At 43.8% G+C, this 21,853-nt stretch overlaps 2 protein-coding genes across 2 annotated transcripts in view; both read right to left on the bottom strand.

Moving 5' to 3' along the window:
• LOC144125724 (helicase MOV-10-like) overlaps nucleotides 1-21,853 on the bottom strand; it is a 61,922-nt gene that overhangs the window by 27,315 nt on the left and 12,754 nt on the right. The window contains 6 exon segments of the mRNA XM_077659366.1: nucleotides 4,095-4,256; nucleotides 4,346-4,493; nucleotides 5,554-5,730; nucleotides 13,301-13,461; nucleotides 13,869-14,031; nucleotides 20,801-20,941. Of these exon segments, the coding sequence (XP_077515492.1) occupies nucleotides 4,095-4,256; nucleotides 4,346-4,493; nucleotides 5,554-5,730; nucleotides 13,301-13,461; nucleotides 13,869-14,031; nucleotides 20,801-20,941 (952 nt within the window).
• LOC144125728 (uncharacterized) lies at nucleotides 6,318-8,782 on the bottom strand. Its single transcript, XM_077659376.1, has one exon. It carries the CDS (start codon nucleotides 8,708-8,710, stop codon nucleotides 6,848-6,850), a length of 1,863 nt encoding a protein of 620 aa, XP_077515502.1. The 5' UTR covers nucleotides 8,711-8,782; the 3' UTR covers nucleotides 6,318-6,847.

Genomic DNA, 21,853 nt, shown 5'->3' with positions numbered 1-21,853 from the left:
CATAGTGAACTTACATTTAGCTGCCAATAATAATTTTCACTCAGTCACACAAACTCTTACTTCCCACGTAGCGCAAAGGGTTTTAAACGACTTCCCTTCAGCATGTAAAATAGGCTTCACAGAACAGCAAAATTTATGAAATTGCAAATATTTTTAGTTAGACGACTGCTGTTTCTGGTCACAAAAATATTAAGCATGTTTCTGGTCATAAAAGTAAAGTTTACAAAGATCTGAAACAAACAAAAAATCCAATCAATCAGCAACAGAAATATATTTTAGTAGCAAACCACAAAATATGGGCTCAAATCGAGCCTTTTACGTGCAGCAAAGTCATTTTCTTTTTGTGCCCACATCCCAAATCATTTACAACAGTAGCAACTTTTGTTTTGTTTGCCATTCACCTACATAAGTAGACGCACTCACTCATGAGTCGACTCACTCAGGCTCATTTCAGATCATGATCTGAGTCGTGAGTGAGCACAGGCTGACATTCTGATCATGATCTGGGTCGTGAGTGAGCCCAGACTAAAATTCAGATCATGATATGAGTCATGAGTGAGCCCAGACTAACATTCAGATCATTGTCTGAGTTGTGAGTGAGTCCGGACTCACACTCAGATCACGATCCGAGTTGAGAGTTCGGGCTCACATACAGATCATGATCTGAGTCGTGGTGAAAGTGGGCTCACATCCGGATTACAGTTCAAGTCCTTCTGGTCAGTCCGGTAGAGTGTGGGCTTATCAATCCAAATAAGTCCATGATGTGAGGTTGAACAATCCCAAGATCCCAAGTGAATCAATGATGACGTTCGTAAATGCGAGTTTCCTGCGCACTTGTAAGACTGACTAGCTTTTGGTTGAGGCGATGCGGGGCAATTTCATTGTTTCATGGTATGAAATTTTTGTGGCTGCTGAAGTCTGGAATATTACTAAAAGACAAGAAAAGTTGATTACTCGCCGCTCTTGGTCTCGTCGGATATTAGTTGTGGCGTGTACGTTCTATCGTGGTTGTTCTAGTTCTTTCTTTACTGTTAATTGGTTGCCGAACACATGCAGTGGATTTAGATCTTTGTCCTGCGAGCGGCAGCTACAGGTTACCACGCCTCTCAGCAGGGCCTGGCTACAGGCTAGCTGCAGTTAGGAGCTCATCGCATCACCACGTTTTTACCAACTTTTTTGGCATTTCAGGCACGTAACCTGGGCCGTTGGGCTCAAAAATGATTCAGCTATCCAAAGTGTGAGCTTATAGGTGTCCCGAATCAAAATGAGCCTGGTTGAGTCATGACTTGAAATGCCCGAGTAAGCCCAAATGAGTGAGCACAGACGGGCCGTGAATTGAAATAAGTGAGTGAGTTCAGATGAGTTGTGAGTCAAAATGAGTGAGTGAGTCCAGGTGAGACATGAGTCACGAGTGGTTGACCCCGGATGACTGGTGAGTCTGAGTGAGCCCAAGCGATTTGTGAGCCTAAATGAGATTAAGTTCTTGAGTTTGAGCGTGCCCGGGCCTCTGTGAATGTGAGTGAGCCCGTAGGCTGACCAAACTTTTATGAGTGAGCACTTGTTATTTTGCCGATGTATGCTTACCTATAGAGAATACCTATGTCCTGTCAACTGCATAGCACACCTTTACAGGTGATCATGACTGTGCAATAACCTGAATGATCACCCACAACAAAGGGTGGGCCTCAAGTATTACATCACATGGTGGCCAAATGTTTAGTCAGAATAGAATGCCTGCTTCTGCCCCTCAGTTTCATCTTTTAATTGCGATCCTCCTAACAGTACAGCATCTGCCAGGATACAGTGTTGCTCCCGCCAAATCTGAGAATAAGTAATCTCTCCCCGACTCCATACTGTAATACCTCAATGACAGCAAAGCGCTGTACTCAAATAAAACTACGAGGGACGTTCATTAAAGACTTTCCTTGACCCACTTCTATTTACTGCAGGGTGCTGAAACTGCAGACACGTAACGATATAGTATGTCTCTGTAGGTTACGTGTCAGTTTTCAGGTATAAACTAATAACGGTCCTTCTTTTAGAGGTGCTGAAGTCGGCGAATTGGGATAATGGACCCAGCGAAATACAGAGCAGTCATCAAGCTCCTTTGCTTGAAAGGCCGCATTAAAGGCAGACATTCAATGAGATGAAAGGTTCTTCAGGAGGATTCCCCATCATATGATGTAGACAAGAACTGGCATCATCAATTCAAATGTGGTCAGACTTCCATGGAAACTGCTTCAAAGGCAGAGTGACCCCACTCTGCTATCGATGAACGCACCATCCAGCGAGAGGAGGTCGCCATTTCAGAAAATCGCTGTGTAATTATTCGAGACCTAGCCCAATATGTCACGATTAATTTGGGATCTGTGTAAAAAATCATTCAAGACCATCTTTGTATCTGTCAGGTATCGGCCCACTCGGTTCCTTGACTATGTAAACTTTACCAGAAGCAAGAACAAACCGATTGTTCCCAGGCTCTCTTGATGTGCCATGGAAACCAGGAGCATTTTTTCAACAGACTGGTCACACAGGATGAAAGCTGTGTCCATCACTATAATCTGGAAACTAAAGTACAGTCGATGCAATGGAAGCATCCAGACTCACGCCTCCAAAGAAGGCACGTGCACAACCGTCTGCCAGCAAGGTCACGCTTACAGTCTTTTGGGACCAGTACGGAGTAGTCTCAATGGATTTCTTAGCAAGGATACCACGAGTAGTGGGGCCTACTACGCTTCACTGCTGCAGAAATTGTGAGCGGCCATCAAAACTAAGAGACCTAGTCACACTCACCAAACGTGTTCGCTTTCTGCAAGGCAAAACCCTAGTTCACAACTTGCATGTTGCCGAGATGAACGCATCTTGCTGTGGGTTTTAAATTCTACCGCATTTCTCTTATTCATCCGATCTCACAACAACGGACTTCCACCTCATTCCAACAATGAGGTCATTTTTGAAGGCCAAGCATTTTCCACAATATGAGACTAATTTCCGAAGTCACAACGTGGCTTTTGAAGCAACCTGTCGACTTCTACAAGTGAGGTGCTTACAGTGGTACAATGAGATGGGAGAAGTTTGTGTCCCTGGATGGAACCCATGTAGAGAACGACTAATAAATGTGCCAATTTTTGTTGCTCTCAGTCCAAAGGAAGTGGGTCAGGGGAGATCTTTATTGAACACCCTTTGTATGTGCAAGAAATTAAGACGTTTCAAGAGAGCCAGTCAGCGTATTTGTAGACAACTCAACGAAAACAAAATATTTCACTTCAAAGCCAAGGTGTCAGTTAAAGATGAAAAAAAGATATTTGGTTTTGAGAAAAGGAAATGACGCAGTAACTGCCTCCCATATCTCCATGGACACCCACATAGCGCTGTAAGGGAAGGGATGAAGAACGGAGTGAAAGAAGAAAGGAAGAAAAAGATGGTAGTAAAGGTCTGAGAAATAATTTCGAACACCTGATATCTTTAATGTGCATTGACATCGCACAGTACATCCGCGCCTTTTGTGTTTTGCCTCCATCGAAACGCAGCTGTCGCTGTCAAGTTCGAACCCGGGTACTGCAGCTCAGTAGATGAGCGCCTTAACCACTGAGCCACCATGGCAGAGAGCCTTTAAAACAAATAACAAACAAATCTGACATTTTAAGCCCAGTACACTTTGCAAAGTCCAGCCGCAACAGAAAAATATGCCAAAAAAAAAGAAAATGACATCAGATGCACTCCACATATGAATAAAAAATGAAGAAAGAAAGAAACAGATCCCAGAACATTGTCTGAATGCTGAAATGCAGTTGCCCCATCCTGAAAGAAACACAAGTGAGGCTACTCTCTCTCTTGTTTGGAGAAAACTTGTTAAACCGACTGCCACAATGCAACATGGCCCGTTTGCTATTTGACAGGCACACTCACACTGAAGTACAACAGCTACACATGCAAACTGAAAATGAGGGAGCTGAGAACTCACACGCCTACAGCAGTAGTGTTTTCCTGGTACCAAATGGCGCTTACTTCCATGTGCAGGGAAAGAAGGTCAAATGTAAGGGCGGATATCTCAACTATATTCTCATAAGTTAAATACAATCCATAACACTTACCTCCAATTTTTTCGAAATTTTCGTTGGGTGCACAGATGCGGAATACATGCGGAAAAGTTCAGATGGCGTCATGTGCTCCATCAGACGTTCGGCAAGGACATCACAGGCACTGTTTGAAGGTGTCACAACAAGGATGTGACTTGATGGAATCTGAGTGCACACCTACAACAGATATGTAAACAATGCTGCAGTGCACCAAACAAAGCAGAAGCGTAGTGCTGATCATTAGAGGAAGCGAGCTTGTGGTATACCTGTTTTAAGGCTTCCACTAAAGTCACAGTCTTCCCTGTGCCTGGAGGTCCAAACAAGAGATATGGGTAAGGCCGGTGCAAACCAAGAAGGATGTTTTTCACAGCTGTGAACTGCTCTGGGTTTGACGCTATTTTCTTGTTGAACAGCCTTGGAAAAAGAAAAAAAAAACAGTTGCTGACAGACAATTTTACCATTGGTGACCTTCAAAGGGACATCGAGAACAACTTGAAGTTGGCCTGTATCAAAGGGTATACCATGTGCTAATAACAAAATTACTACTCTCTAATAAAAATGACCTTTCATAAGCTAAAAATCTCCAAAAAATGAAACATGGGTATCGCCACCATCAGACTGCAGTAATTCCACGAAGTTTTGTTCATGCGAATCCCTGAGGCTGGGCTTACACCCCCCATCCACTTCCTGTTGGAGCGTCGTTTTCAGTCTTGATACCACGAGTTTGAATCGAGTGGCAGAAAAAAATTGTTCCATACCTAAGTACAATTTTCTTAGCACCAAATGTGTTTTGTGTTGCCGAGAAAGCTCCAACACATAGCCAGAGAATCAATTTTTAGCACTGAAAAAATTGGAAGGAGTTAACCTCAGTGTCCGTTTGATGCAACAGATGTTGCAACAAGCGAGTGCTACTGAGTGCACGCTGACCACGGCGTGCCTTGCTCTGAGGGAAACAAAGGAATGACACTCTGGATGATACAAACAAGGCATTCACTGCTACAACAACAATGCTGGCTAGCAACAAAATACGCTAAAAAACTAAAGTTGTCCAACTTATTAGCACGATTACTAGCGAATGTTCGCCCACGCTAGCACAGGGGAGAAACTCCGAGGCCGGATGAGACGAGCTGGTGGGAGAATGTTCCCACCACGAGGACTCACCCCACTGGTGAAGAATGGAATGCTGCGCCGAAACATCTGCGTGCAACGAATTCCTAAACCAAAGAGCTCTCTTCCTCATGCATGTAGCAGTCACACCGTCCGTGGCGCTTGTGGCACTGCGACGCTGGCACCCTACCTTGTTATTTAAGGTAACTAGAAAGGACACTGCGGGGAAACAAACCCTAAAGGGGAGGAAGCGGGGCGAGGTCTCCCCAGCTTATATGTGCTATTATTCATATGCATGCATATAACTTTTGCAGACATGAAAAAAAGAAGCAAGCAAACAAACAAGCTAAAGAAAAGAGGCACTCACTGAAGTTGGCCCAGCTTCAGGCTTGGCTGTGATGCGATGCTGCACTTTGGGAGAACAAAGTTCCACAGATCATTTCTTTCTAACATGCTTATCGCACGGTGCATTAGCCGCAGGGGTAGACGGTTGTAAGTAAACCGAACATCAAACTTCATTCCTTTCAAGTACATTGCATCAAACCTGAAACAAACCGCATATTTTTGCAGGTGATGTGTGAAGCTTATGTAGTAGTGTGCAAAAGAGCAGAACAAATAATAACAAGCTCAACCTACCAGCAGATGTCTCATATATCAAGCTCCATGAGGAAGAGCTCACACAGCCATCAGAGCCTTCAAGGATGCTGCCTACAACTGCCTATGAATTTGTCTGTGATGCACTAAGTACACTGCACACCATTTTATGACTACGCTTGGTTCAAAAACAAGCCAAAATAAACAGACTTATAGGCAGCTGACAGCCACTCAGACACTTTTTCCTTTAAGAAGGGTGCTTTTGTACATATTTTTATATGCAAGAGGAGAGCCCTACATAACTTAGGTACCAAAAAAAAAAAAAAAAACGGGTTACAAGAAATGAGTGCTGCAGTGTAGCTATTGTTCAAAAAAAAATATCTGCACCTTTTCATTTACCACAAGTCTGCAAAAATTAAAAACACAAGAAAACTTTGATGCACCATTAAGGGGAGAGGCTCCTCGAAACAACTTTTTTTTTATTATTTGTACCAGAGACTTCAAAATTCAGCCAACTAGACAGTTTTTTATGCAGATTTCAAATATGCAATTAGTTTTTATGTAGCTGCTACAGTTCTAAAGTTATATTATACTTAATGACAAATTATAACGATTTTATGGGCACTTTTTTATGCACTAAACTTTCACAAAAGGTATTGTGCTATAGCTTATTTAGCTCTTTGTAGATCACAGAGTGCCAATATCTAGTCAAAAAACGTGTTCAGTTATTGGAAGTTAGACAAAAAAATTGACACTTCAACCATTGCTTTCTTCAGTTCCCTGAAACATAGCTTCGTTATATTGTAATTACTGACGACCGATAATGAAATTTCAAGTAGATATCGGCATTCTACATACCTTCAAGAATATGTATGCCAAATTTCGTTAGTATACACCAATTCTAAGAGTACAAAAGGCTTCCCGGAAGACACGAAAATATAAAAAAATTTCAAAATGAGAAAAACAGGTTTGAAAGTTTCAAAACATTCTATTCTTCAAAATGCGATTGTTTTCCGATGAATCTTGGTCACACCCAAGAGCAGCTTTACAGAAAGCACACACAGTTTCTAGAAGGCTCCTGCGCTGTAGCTTGGCCCTTCCCGGCTCCTACGGTTGGTCTCCTCGGTGCGAGCCCTTTTCACTGCGCTCCGACGGTGCGCCCTTGCTTCTGCGGTTCGCTTCAAGTTCATCTTCTTTATCCGCATGCAATCAGAATGGTCGCTGCGTGCAACCAACTCTTCTGGGGGAAGTACCCCAATCTCTTGAAGGACTTCTTCAAAGCCGGCATGGCCTTTGTTGTACCACAGCACGGCAATAGCCGTGGCTGTCTCCACAGATGTCCGAGAAGCAAATTTTGTTTTTGGACACAGCAGCCATATTTTACTATTGAGCGACTCCGCTGCGTTTTGCGTCTTGCCATGAAGGCACCGAGCCAGGAGCTTCTCATCAGTAAGGCGCTTATATATAGGCATAATTGCCAAGCCCTGAGCTTTTGTCAACAAAGGGGTATGGCGTGGTGTAGGCTCCCCCAGTGCTTCAGCACGCCTATGTTTGCACCAGGAATCTGGTTCAGCAGGGCAAAATTTGTGGCTGCTGGCCCCATCACTGGAGCAACAATGAAAATAGGAGGCCCATATAGCAGTGTACATGCTGCGCACGCTGCCTTTGTTATTTGTTATGGCTATTTGATAATATGTCTGCAGTTTCTGGATGGCTGTGACAGATAGCTTTTGACCTCGTGGCAGTGGTGTTGTCATTTTTCGCAGAGCAGTGCCTAGGCGTTTTGCAACGTGGTTAGTGCACTCTTCTTTTTCGATGACAGTGTCACCGTACACCTCAGCCCCACAGACGGCAGTATAGGCTTTGCTGTCACCGTCGCTCAAGAAAGTTGTGAACCGCAGTGGGGTCTCATATGACAAAGTCCTCTGCCATATGCGCACTGCTGCCTCAGGTTCCATTGCATGAGATGAACATTCAGTGTTCTTTTCGCATACAGGGCGATGAAAGGCTTGCCATACCTCATCATCATCACCCATGGGCTTGTGGATACTGCAAGCAAGACAGTAATTTGAAAGCACTTCAAAGTCCAAGCAAAGGCCTGTGTCCAGGGACACAGCTGTGCCCACTCCGTTGTGGCTTTTATGGCCCCTTTTTTGCCACGTGCCGTCAAACATGACCGGCACATCGCCGCCGCCAACGGCGTCCTTTGCCACCTTTCGTGCCTGTTCCAAGTTTTGGCGAACAGCTTCCATTGCAGCACCATGGAGCTTCTTGGAAATAGCATGGAATGTCTTGTGATGCAGTGGTTTTCGAAGGCCGATGATTGCGCAAAATCGCGAAAGCTGGTCATATCCAGCACCTATAGCACGCGCTGCCAAAACAGCCTTCACGTTTACGGCGAAGCCGTCGCGCGAGCTCCCGCTGTCGTAGCGAGTGTTCGCCCCGGGGTCACCGCACTCACCGGCCGAAATGATCCGCTTCGACGTGTGCGTGAATGAAAGCACAGACTCTGGGCAGTCGGGATTTTCGCAGCGTAGCTCTAAGTACGACGAAAGCCCTTTGCGCTTCTCAGCTGCTTCTCGGACGGCGAGTTTCCGTTCGCGGCAAGTAGGGCATGCCGATCCTGCCACCAGTGCCGTCAATGCGCCGATCTCGCACAACACCGTGCTAGCAGCAGGGGCACCGACCGACCTTGAGTCACTTTTGAAGAATCCCATCTTTTTCTGCGATGCACTGACGAAATCCATAGCAGCGTCGATTTCACAACTGTCGCGGTGACCGGTGTCGGCGGTAGGCCTAACCGACGCCGGAGCGTCGCGGGCGTCATTCCCGGCTGTCGTTTTTTTAACAGTCTTACGCCGTTTCCCTCGGTACTTGTGCCGAGTTCGATACTTCCGGGCGTCGGAACTGCACTTTTTCGGGCTAGTCATCACGAAAACGCGGAAAGAACACGGGAAACTGTGCGGCTTTCGAGAACACGCAGCAGCGGTGGTTCGGCTTTACTGCACAAAAGGAGCACCGCCGTCCAATGGCGGCGCCGCGCTGCATGGCGCGCAATTCAAAACACGCGACAGTCTCGTCTTCTTTCTCGTTTTTCTTTTATTCTCCGTGAACATACGAGACTGACAGCCATTGAACCTTGGAGGAAAGGGCTGACGCTGCACGCCCCGATGATTGCAAATGGCGGGCGGTGAGGCTGGATTGCGTGAGAACGATGCAAACGGCGCGGACTTTCTAAACTTTCGGTGGATTATAGAGTTACCGCCGCTCACTTAGGCGCATTTTTTGGTAACTTCTCGTGCGAATTTCGGCTTGATATTTACAGAAATAAAAGCTTATACACCAAAGATGACAATGCAGCTTAAAACGAAAAAGTGATTTTTTTTTTAGAAAACCGCGACTTTTCGACCCGCGTCTCCCCTTAATAGTCAAACTATCTCACAAAGAAAATACAAACTATTTCCACATTTTCTGCACATGTTAAATAACGTAAAGGTCTCATGAGCCAGGCAAGTCATCACAATCAATGAGTATCCGCCTCATGTGCTGGTATGGTGGCGCCCCTGCTCCAGAACAAGTGGCGCCACCTCACGCGCAGTGCGCGCGGAAAGCGGCTGTCCGCTGTCGTGTGAGGCAGTAGAAAGAGCCGTGAATTGCGTGCTTCCCGACAGCGTCAGCGCGTTAGAACAGGGCTTCTGTCTGCCGCTTTTGTGCTTGCGTCGCATGTACATTCGCATACACCGTGTTTGTGTTTCAAAATAAGCTAAAAGCGAAGCAATGCAAGTCACAGCCCGTTCTCCGCCAGGCGCGCTTTTTGTACGCCGGTGCCTTTGGTGCGTCTCATGTCGTGAGTGCTTCTGCTGGCGGCGCTTTTTTTTAGGAGTTTACACCCAAACAGCCATTGGAAAGGTGTTGCAAAAAAAAAAAAATTTTGTGGGGCGGGCAGACCACACACTTTCTTAGTAACATGGGTCGCATCTGAAGATCTGCCCTGAGAGGCCGGGCCAGGCATATGTGCAACTACAACATAGCTCTGAAAGTGTCGTCGGTATCCACCAGCAGGTTTGGTCACCACCGCTGTTCTTTTGCTTTCTCGCTCGCTCGGTCCAAACGACAGCGAGGTCGCGCTTGAGCGCAGTCTCCGGAAAGAACAGCATGCATGACCGGCTTAATTAACATAATCAGCGCGTGATGATGTAGCTTTCTGACGAATGGAAATGTTGACGGGTTTTTAAAAACAACGGTTTGGTGCGCGGTCGCAGATTCTGCGACCCTAAGCCTGTGTATGATGTGTGCGGTGAACCTTTCTGTGCAGCAATGTCCGCGGGCACCTTCGAGATATGCGCAGGCTCAGTTTTGAGGCGAGTTTAATTCTTTTACGGCTCGTTTCTTCACCGTCGGTTGGTTTCGAGCACTCGGTACAAACATCGAGCTCGAAATCCCTCTTCCTCATCGCCAGGTAGTGCACGCAGTGACATGAACGCTCAGCACGTAAATTACTTCGGACGACATGCGGCCGGGTGCATCACCCAGGCTGCTTGCAGTGTGCCGCGTGCGGGATTATTAGTGACAGGGTGCTACGTACACGCTGCTTTGTATATACAGTGCTTTTTTTATGTTTTGTAAATTAGGCCAATGGTATTCGCTCACGCAGTTTGTTCTCGAAGATGCCCGAGACTCGCACGTGCGGCGCAGATTTGTTTACTTTTTGTGTACACAGCTCTCACTTGACAATTTTCTCTATCGCTTCTCCACGCTGGCCTGTTTACCTTCCACGCCGTACTGCTCTCGGCAGCGCTTTTTCGTTTTGCACTCGTATTATTTCCAGAAAAAACGATAAAACATAATCTTCAACTGCTTCCCGGCGGCATTTTTACAGCTATTATGGCACCCATCGAGGCAACAGTAAATCGACTTGCTTGTTTCAAAGCGCGTTTTCTCTTGGGTCTTGTGGGAATTCAGATCGAACGCATAGCAAGCAAGCAAGACAGTACTGTTGCTATGAGCTTTGCTACCAGTGGCGTGCGCCTACGACAGGATAAACTGCCCAGAAGCAAACGCTGAGAAAAGTAGGAAACGGTGATAGGAACAGTCAGCAGGTCAAAGAAAAGCGTTTCTGCAGGCTAAACAGACGTCGCGTTCGCTCATTAACGAGGGTCATGTCTGAAGACTTGCCCTGAGGTGTCGAGTCAGGCATGTGTGCAAAACAGTCTGACTTTAGGTTCTTTTTGCTTCCCCTGCGCTCAATTCATGCGATAGGTCGTGCTGCGACTGCGCAGTCCCGGAAAAAATATGACAAATGCGCAACCCAAATATAAAGCCGTGTACCCGAAGCCAAGTGTGGGTTGGCCATGAACGCAACAGTAAGCGAGGTGGGTGTTTTACGAGGCATTTCCAGCTTGTTCTTGCGAAGAGTCGCGACGAGGTCAGAGGAGCACAGCGTCAGCTGCAGCGGCGGCGTCTGATCGGAGCAGCCGCTTTTTTCCCGCTGCGCCTCCCAGATGGCGCCACATGTAAGGCTGAAACTGCAGCGCACGATGCGGATAGTATGCTACCATGACCATCTGCCTCTAGTTATACAATCCAAAAAATAGCACGCACAATCAATGTGCTGAAGTAAGGTTTCTTTCCTTTTTGATGATCAATTGCTCTATCACATCAACATGACACAACAGAACTCCAGCAAAATGGCATCATGATTAGGAAATAAGCCAGTGTTCAGCAGGTGAGCACCAGGACTAAACCACACCAAAGCCAGCACCAGGTAGTCATGGACAACAGCGCTGACTGTGGCCTTGTAGAGCAGGGAAATGCTCTTGAAAATGCAAGTCAAGGAAAAATTCTAGGGAAGTTTAGAGAAACAGCAGAAGCCAGATAATGCATGTTTAATTTCTCCACACCATTGCATCTTTAAAAACATTCTTTTGGGTCAACAACGCTTGTAAGGTGCCTTGCAGTTTCTAAGGCATTTCTCATGATTGAGAAGCAAGTGGGTCAGGCCTCTATTTTTGACTTAAGCCTAATTTTCCTGAGCTTTAATTTTAGTGGCCAATAATTTTCCACAAACTGCTGCGACAAATTATATGTGCAGCCACATTGATGGAAATTGATGGATCCAAGTGCTACACTTCTTTTGGCATTGATCTACATTTGCAAAGAACTGCACTCGAAGATTCTTGCATTCTGAGACTGTCTCTGTCATTAACATGTCTAAAATAAAATTAAAAGCAAGAAATGGCAGCTACCTAATGGCTTCTGTTGATGTGTTCACCAAAAGCACACTAAAGCATAGGCTGTTTTTATGGTTTTCTAGGAAACCTACAGATTCATGTTCATCACGACTCACAACAGCCTGCTGCAATGGCTCTTAAGACCCTTAGAAATGCATCATGCCAGTGAAAGCCTCTTTCGAACTTGATGTTAATGCTGACACAGCAAACACGTATTATATGCATCTGACATTGCCTGCCTAATCCTGTTTAGACTTTCCTGGCAGTGCAATATTGGTCTGCAATGTTCACAAATAAATTAATCCATAAGAAGGATGCCTTAGTGAAATCTGACACATATAAATTACACATTATTTGCTCAACTGTATTTACTCTCGGTAAATATTTAGCTTACCTTCAAATTTGCTTTCAAATGAATGAAAGCTGCAGAACAGCAGAGCTATTTTAGTCCTTGATTGCAAGGCTTTGTGCATGATTTCTAAGCAGTTTTGCATATCGGAGAGCACTCGCACAAGAGCATTAGTACGTTGATGGAACAAGTGACAATCAAAGCTTGTTCAACTGAAAGCTCAACTGATCAGGCTGGCCTCATCACATGCACAGATCAACAGACACAACTGTGTGAGCTCCTTAGCTCAGCCTTTTGCTTTTTTTTTTTTGCAGCAGAAAGTGGTTTATAATGAACATGCCTAAAGCACACAACATGCTGTGATCTGTGAGACATTGCACACGACACACTGAAAGTAATATTAACTCTTGACAAAAGAAACTATGTATAAGAAAAATCAGAAACTAGACCACACAAGGCAACATAACAGATAACAGAATTCTGACCCTCATTCATGACAGTAGAAAAAAATTTAGGAGCGACAAATTGAATTGATGAGGAGGAAATGAGATTGAATTGATGAGGAGGAAATGAGATAGCTTTTTTCCTTCGCTTGCCAACTATTCTGACCCCACTGCCATTCACTCACCAATTAATTCCAACCCTGATTCTATTTTTATTTTATTTTTATAAGTAATAACTTCTTTTATCAATTTCTGCTGAGCCATTAATAGTCATTTTTGTATTTGCTGAGTCACTCTTAGTCTCGCTTATCCATTCTCTCCCTACAAAGAGAGAAAGAGACTTCTCTCTCTCAACCTGCCAACAGTGGCAGGTGGAGAGAGGGAAATCCCCCTAAACACTGTATGTCATCTGTCATGGTTGATAGGTGGAGGCTCCACACCGACGCCGAACACTGCCGAGAGTTTTCACCCTCATGGCATTAGGGAAAATAAACTTACCGCTTGCAAAAGCTAATCAGGACAGATCCTTTTCTTGTTTCACAAACAAAACCTTCATATTCCAACACTTCAAGGTTCTCCTCCGGCGATTCGCACGAGTGGCGCACAAAGATTTTATCACCTTTCAACACAGATGGCCTCATTTCTACTAGTCCAGGAACCTGAATATAAAATACCATATATTGAAATGGGAAAGTTGGAATTACCATCTGAAATGGCAGTTTTTCACTTGGAACAGCAGGAGGCAAAAAAAAAAGGCATTATGCCGCATTAAATCGAATGTAACGCAACGTTTTTCACCAATAATAAAAATGAAAAAGCCATCCCTCACAATGTAACTGAACACCATTACTGAATAGCATTCTTTTTTTCCCTATTCCAAACCACTAAAACCGACCATAATGTTAAAATTATGGTTGGACTACATATGGGTTAAAACAGTAATTCTGAAGCAATCGCCAAAGCAACAATACCAGCCCCCTCAAGCTCTTTTTTATGACTATACAAAGGGCCCACTTCATCAATCCGCATAAAAATAAAAGTTTTAAGATTGGGAAATTGGCCTTACCTCTAAAACATACCAGTCAGTCTGTGTAGGACAAGGAGTTAATGGTACGCCAACCATGTCATACTTGCGAATGTCAATTCTCATCTGAACTTCTTCTAGGAATAGCAGTGTGGAGAAACGGCCCCAGTAAGTGCTCTCGGATATTGGATCATCCAAATTTTTCCTGCAAAGCATAAAGCGTTTGGCACAAACACAGAATGAGTTGCTCCTACACCTATACATTACTCTATAAAGTTCTTGGAGGTTACTGAAACATTTCAGTAGCGCAACAGTATGCACAGTGAACAGTGAATAAGTAATACATGGTGTCCCAGCTAAAAATAGCAAATATTTTAAAAACAACGAAATGTCATAGGCAAGTGAAACCTATTGGGTGCAGCTGAGACAAATGACAAAGGAATACATGAGGTTGCAATCAATGAGCAAAACAAAAAAAAAACGCTCATTCGCCCAAGAAAATGCTTCTCAAGAGCTTTACTGAAAATTGAACGACTGGAAAATGGCCTCAGGAAGAAGTCCGTGGAAAAAAAACTGTGCTTGAAGGAGCCAGTTCTTGCAAAAATGGGTTCAAGCAAATGAATTCGTGAATGGTTTGAGAACTGTTAAAGAACTGTGGGGAGGGCAATGTTTAATTTATGTGTTAAAAGGTTATGCATAAACAATAGACAGGAATTTTTCTCCATACTTCAAGTAGTGGAATATGGTTGGTTTTCATTAGCATTGTAGGTGAGTCTAACCTCCTGTATTTGTTATAAATAAACCTAACCTCTTTCTTTTATACTGTCTCTATCTGGTACGTCTTTCTTTATGAATGGATCCCATAAAACCGAAGCAAACTCTAATTTGGGCCTAATAAATGTTGAGTATGCAAGGACTTGGGGCATCTTTAAGCTTCCGCCTAAAGTAGCAAAGCTTAGAAACAGCCGAGGAGAATGTCTGCAATGTGGGAAGTCCATGTTAAGTCATGTGTTAACGTTACCCCTAAATACCGCTAACGTTACTTCTAAATGTAGCCTCATAGATTAAATGACTTAGCAGGCTGTAAGAGAAAGGACTGAAATGGGTTTTTTTTTCCGTGAAATTCGCAAGAGAACAGTTTTATCAAGGTTTAATTGCATATCCCATTTTACACACCACTGTTGAACAGCTAAAAGTGCATTGTAAGATGTAGTGATCATCCTGTTCATTTATGGTCTTAAGAAGTATGCAGTTAGTTTTGACTTGATTTGGAGAAAAAAAATACAGTAGACTAGACCACACAACTCTTACTAGCATTCAGCTGGTTTTGTTCAGCCTGAGCACTTGTCTCTCTTAAAACGTCAGTTACTTATAGCTCGGACAACTGGTATATAGTATATATCAGATGTCTCAAACTTATACTGCTATGCGAACCACATTAAGAAAATTTCATGCCAGAAGCCAGAAAATAACAAAAAGAGGAGGAGGGGATCAATCACAATGACGTTTTTTTATGTGTGAGGAGTGCCAATCTTGCAGTGTGTTAAATATAAGAAACTATGAAGATAACTGGCCTCGTCAAGAAAAGGTATTATTTTTCAATCGCAAAAATCACCCTTTAATTCTAAGGGTGCTGCTACCTTTACGTTTGACAATGCTTAGCAGACACAAAGTATCTGGCTTTAGGTCTTGTGCAGAGACTATTCGCATGGTGGCTCTGAGGTGGTCATTTGTCATTCTTTAACGCAGAGCAGATTTCTCCACTATAAATAAAGAGCAGAGGTGCTCACACAAGTATGCATTTCCTAACATGGCATTGATCCTTGTTGCTTGGTGCCGCAAAGTTGGAAAAATTGTCTCATCTAATCTTATCTAAAAAAAAAAAACTCCAGGACACCTACATCTCCAAACGTCTGTAGTAATGTGGCGCTTGCTTGAAGTTCAATAAGCTTCATTTGCTGTTCAGGCTCACCATTGTTGATTCCCACAGCGAAGGGTACACAGAAAATTTAAAACTGTTAGTAGAGGCTCTAGTTGCCTTGAAACCGAATTTTGCATTCTTCCTTGAGATTGCAGAGCAAATCTGCTAAAATATCACGATTCTTGGGCAATGTGTTCTAGTGACTTGAGAGTTGGAAAAAGATCTGGCGCCACCAGATTTGTAATTTGGCCTGAAATGTGGGAACGCCCTCGCTCATTTTCGTTGGGTTTTTCTTTTCCCTGAAGTTTTACGTTCAAGATGTTCAGGTGATCACATATGCCTGTGAGGGAATGAAGCCACTTTTCATTTGACAGCTAAGCAATTGGCTTATTTTTCTCCTTCAAGAAGATGTCGATTTTCTCTCCGAGGTCAAAAAATCTCTTCTTGACCAACGCACATCTTTGTGGTACAGGATCTCCTTATGATTGCAGCCTTTCTCTTGTAACAGAGAGGTGAACTGATGGCGGTCAAGCGCTCTTGAATAAATAAAGTTCACTGCATTAGATACAATGCCCATGACAGATTTCATATTCAGCGTCTTACTGCTTACTGCTTCTTGGTGTAAGATACCATGTACTGCCACAAACATTCAGTGAATCCGAGCCCTTCAAGCTTCATTCGCAAACGTCCTACGAAACCGCTCCTGCTTCCGACCGTCGATGGCGCACAGTTGGTTGCCACACACCATTTGTTCCCGCTTCCAAGTTACTGTGATCAACAACTCCTCCAAGCACTGAAAGGATGTTCGCTCCTGTAGTGGTGCCTTTCATTGGGACAGTGTCCAGAATTACTTCTGCCATGTTGAAATTCTTGTCTACGCTTCAATGAAGATGGCACACTAGGCGTTAACTTTAATGTCAGTGCTTTCGTCATCATTGGCGAAAGAAAAGGCTTCAAAATCCCGACATCGGTTCATTAAGGTGTTTTCAATGTTGTGGCCTATATCAGTCATTCTCTTCGCAAATGTATTGGGTGAAAGGCTCATCTTTTCAAATTCCTTTTTCATGCCTGAACAGATGATTTTTCAAAAATAACCCACTGGTGAAAGGTTTTCCAGACTTCTCAATTAGATGGGAAGCAATGAAACTTGCTCTAGCCATTTTTTCCACTGAATTCTGGCAGACTTTTGGAAAAATTCTTGCTGTTTTCCGAGTGACACCTTCAGTTGACCAACTTTGTCATCACATATCTTTCCAGTTAATGCACCATACTTGTCATGATGACAGGACATAAAGTGGCGTTGCACGCTGTACTCCTTCGGCAATGACACAGTCTGACGGCAGATTAAACACATCCCCTTGTCCTGTGACTTACTGAAGAATCATGACTGTTCCCATCGAGGTTGAAAACACTGCTTTTCATCTTCAACTTTTTGTTTCGTTGAAGTTTTCGACAGTGGCATTCCAAAACTCAACTTTCACTGCAGAATGCCTATGTTCTTACTGCCACAAGGGCTGTGGAAAATATAGAAATAAATGTGGCAAGAGTGAAACACTTGTTGGAGCAGGCTATCACCGAGTGGCATTTGGTACGGTGACGTGCCTAACATAGCTTCCCAAATGTCACAAAGGGCAAGAAAAACAGAAAAAAAACTTTCCCAGGAAAGCAGGTTTAGTACGCAGTGTGTGGATTTTAACATCTCCAAGCAGCAAGTGGGCTATGAGGCATGCAACAAGTACTTGTAGCCAAGAGGGCCACTCCTCAACCCAAACTGAATGCCTTTGTAGGAACACTTGCATGGCACTACAATTATCGGCACTCATTCAATGCACCGAGGTAAACAAGCAAAGGTAGTGACCAGCTTAATTTTGTCGTCATTCTGCACATCTTAATGCTCCCCTCCCTCGAATTCCTTGACTCCAAATTGCTAAAACTGGTAGATGATAATCCCCACAGCTAAACATGCAACCCTTTTTACTTGTAGCCTTTATCACCTTGCTTGTCCTGGGATTTCGAGCAACAGTTTTGCTGTTATACTACTTAAAGTGGGGGAAATGTATGTGAGGGTAAGAGCGGGGTTTTAGGAATGAGGGAGGACAAAGCTTTCGTAGGGTTGTAGTGGCCTGTCTCACCTTCAGAATGTGATTTAACAACTGAAAAAAAAAAAAAAAAACAGTATTGTTGTTGGAGCACCCCGGCAGACATGTAATGAGTCAATTTACAGATCACTTGTGCCGTGGCTACTGGGAAGTGCATCATCCGTGCCTTTTATTACGACCTCAATACTTTTGCTTTGTACAAGACAAAAGTTAGTGATTCATATTCTGGAATAAAATCAGAGGTAGGAAGCTACTGCCTTTCAATAACCACAATATCTGGTGTGGAAACTGTCAACTCCTGGACATCTTTCTGTGGCTCTGCGGTGGAGGTTGCCCTTTGTCTCTGTGCCGTGAAGAGTGGGTTCGTTGTTTGGTTTAGGGGTGCGGAGGGGTGAAAGAGAGAGAAGGGGGAGGGGGGGGGGGGGGGGTGTGCCTGGCACCTTGCTCCTTATGCGCTGTTGAAAACAGCTCATGTCTGTCTGAAGGTAATGCAGATTAAGGGGCCCCTGCCTCTTTTCCTTTCCGCAAAGCCATTTGCGTACGTAACTTTTTGGCAGATTTCAATTGGAAAACAAGTCTGATGGTGAAGCTGGTCTATACAGAATGAAAGACGTAACTTGGAGGGCCAGCGGACCGCAATGCATAGCTCTGCAGGCTGCATACGGCCCGCAAGCCGCGTGTTTGAGAGCCGTGGCATATCGACACACAGTATATAAAGTACATAAACATGTGCTCAGAAAGTCAATCAGCAGGCCCACATTATTACAAAAAAAAAGCAAGCAAAGGCCACACCATGATAAGAATTACAAACTGTTTTATCAACAAAAGTTGCAGTTGTTTGCATTTCCTTTGCTTCTCAGGAGCTTTCAAACTGGGCACAGTTTGTATGCAAAGAATTGTAAAATTCCACCCTTTTTTCACAGTAGTCGTGTTGTGACAGTTTTCATGGTGCAAAAATTAACAGCATTAAGCAGTACACCTTTAAAAATAAAGCTTCTAATTAGTGTGAGACACTTTTTTCACTTTATTTAAATCACTTCCTCTTTTTGTGGCATTTCCTTGCAACCTCATTTAAAAAAAATGACAGGTGATTGGTGGGCCAATCCAAAGAAAATGCGTAGCATTAGACTTAAATTCCCCTTTGCATGACACGACACACCACAGAAATTTCTTTATGTCCACCTTCATTGCAAATTAGTTTTGTTTGTACTGCATTACATGTGACTCCCTTGCACACTTGGTCTTTCATTCCATGTCTGATCTCCAGTATCTATTGACACTTAGTTCTGGAGCAGTGTTGCCGCATTGCCCTGTTGGTTTTTCCCAGTTGTCGGCTAAAAATTTCCCATTTTTCCCACAAATATATTATTTTCAAGGTATAGTAATTTTCGACTGAATACAGCTACAGTAATAAATATAAGAACGAGCGAAATAAAATAAATACAAAGCCCATTAAGGCCCATTAGGGCTGGATTGTTGTTGATCACATGATCGTCAATCACCAATTCGTTTTTATTAGTTTTTGCATTGGGATGGGGACCAGCTCGGCTACTTCCATTTCCTTTCTAGCCTCTCCTGTATAGGCCGTAGAAATCTTCGGGAATTCCTTTACAACAACATGCGTACATAGGAATTGTGTGACTAAAGAGCTGGGAGTGGTTGGAAGCAATTAATAGAAGGTTCACTGCCACTATAGCTGGAATTAATCCAAGGATGCAGCACTCGATGCCTGAATGAACCTGAATGAGCCAGGGCTCTGTATCCAAGGCTACGCAGCAAATTAAAGGGAAACACCAAGCCAAATTTGTTCTCGCGACACATGTCAGGCCGCCATGATAACAGCATTTTCCTTTCACCTCTGCACATTTTCCCGAGAAAGCACATTTAGAACACCGGTCTTTAGCGGAACCAGAATTTCCCACGTTTTCAACGGGCTATTAAACAAAATTCCCTTTTTCCCTCAGTGGCTTGATTTTCCCACGATATGGGAAATTTGCCACGATTCGGCAACACTGTTCTGGAGGTGGCTCAGGTACAAACACTTTAACAGAAGTCTGGTATCTGGTGCACGCCGCTCTGCCATCTCTGCTCGTTTTTGTCAGTTCACTTTCCTTCTAACTCTCAAACCTTCCACACTAGCAACCTGTTGTGTTGTTCCCAAGGCAGCCACCCTCACATTGCCCACTCCTCCACCTGCGTCAGAACCTTCTCTGCCTGGGCTCTTCCAACCTTCCGGCCTCTCCCTCCTCTCTCCTACAAGTGGAGGGGGATTTTGTTTTCTTCACTGTGTGGTTTTCGGAGGCTTCAGAGAACACCAGACGCCGGACAATTTTTCAAGTCATGGGGGTTCTAATACTACAGCATTAAAATTTTCTTTCATATAGACCTTTCCATTGGGCGAGGAGGATGTCGAAACATTTCCTCTCAGCGCTGTTGCAAACCGGTTCCACTCCCACTTCCACAGTGTTAGTTCCAGCTGCACACACACCAGCCCAGAGAGCAATGTGGTGAGTGACGCCCAGGGAACCCTTATTGAAAATGCTTATTGACAACACATATAGGCTGAAAAGCAAGCATACTATCTTTGTCAAAGACAAAATGCTGTAACCAAGCTAACAGTGTGAGGGTGAAAAGAATCACAAATGCATGCACACGCTTGTAGTTGGACAGCAGCCTGTGTGAATGGACAAACCTGGACTGATGACAGGGCTAGCTAGCACTTAATTGTGCATCACACAAATTACGGACACAGTTCATAAGAACCCACACAGACATTAGTGTAGCCCGACAGCAAACATGTAGTGTACTAGGAGTAACACAGTGCTTTGCTTGGTCATAATGAAAGGCCCCTGGCCAGGTATATAGATAAAGCATGCAAATTGTGGCTAACATGCGTTTAACTCATACATAAAACAACAAGCCAACAATAGATGAGAACAACTGTGTGCAATTACTTGATAAAGAGAAGCAGCTTCAACTGGTCTTCTTCAATACCATCCCACTCCACCAAGCCATGCTCCTGGAACAGCACTATTTCCTTATCGAGAGGATAATCATTCAGTGGCCTTTTTCGCTCTAGGTCCTGAGTTTTGTTGCTAAAAAAAAAAGAAAGTAAAGAAAAATTATGGCTACTTCTGCACATTATAAAACACCAGATTAATACCCGCAGAAGTTTGTAGAATCATAAAGTGACAATCTAGACTCTATGAACACAATCATATTTGTTAGCATTTTTTTCTCCAAGGTTTCCTGCCGCTCCTCTCCAAGCACCTTTCTTAGGGGCACTGAGGACAACTCCCTCCAATTGTTGATCTCAGTAAAAATTGAGCCTCTGGTTCTAACTGGTCATGCTGAAGTCTACCTGGCAGCAAGAGACACATTTATTAATTGGATTTAAAAATCTTCCAGTCATTCTATTCAAACTCGTGGCATCCTTACTGAAATGGACAGGTTAGCACTGTCTTGAAGTGAATGGCAGCGCAGTGTTGCCTCTGGGATCTTCACCCCAAAATCAGCATGGATGCATGCAATTTCCTACGAAAGTCGGTGGCCGGTGACGGCAACACCTGTTTTTCATTTTCTGGTCTTTTCTAGCTTGTAAGAGCTCCCTTTGCAGTGAGGGTGGATTTTCTGTCATTGGGTAGAGGCTAACTTCTATTCTCTTTAAAGGGCCCTGACCCTTATCACACTGCAGTGGCTCATATCAGACTGTTCCATTATAAAGACAGTCATTATTAATTAAATCAGTGTTTTTTGAGAGGCTGTGGACCTGCACGATCTTTTTATTTTTTTCGGAACACATGTTAGGCAGCTAAAGTTGATTTTAAGGATGGTGCAAAAGAGACAGGGACAAGGAAGACATGAAAACAACGGGACATGCACCAACTTACAACTGAGGTTTATTTGCCCAAACCCTCCTCTTTGTATGATGCAACCTAGCCACATTAGTGAAGCCTTTCAAAAAAACTTAAAAAACGCCAACATACAGAATATTGGCAAAAAAAAAC

The sequence above is a fragment of the Amblyomma americanum genome, chromosome 3 (assembly GCF_052857255.1).
Source record: "Amblyomma americanum isolate KBUSLIRL-KWMA chromosome 3, ASM5285725v1, whole genome shotgun sequence".
NCBI classification, from domain to species: domain Eukaryota; kingdom Metazoa; phylum Arthropoda; class Arachnida; order Ixodida; family Ixodidae; genus Amblyomma; species Amblyomma americanum.
Note: the sequence above shows the minus strand (reverse complement) of the source record. Positions and strands in the feature narration are given on the sequence as shown.

Coding starts and splice junctions, on each gene's coding strand:
- LOC144125728 (XM_077659376.1), bottom strand. CDS start 8,710: ATGACTAGCCCGAAAAAGTGCAGTTCCGACGCCCGGAAGTATCGAACT.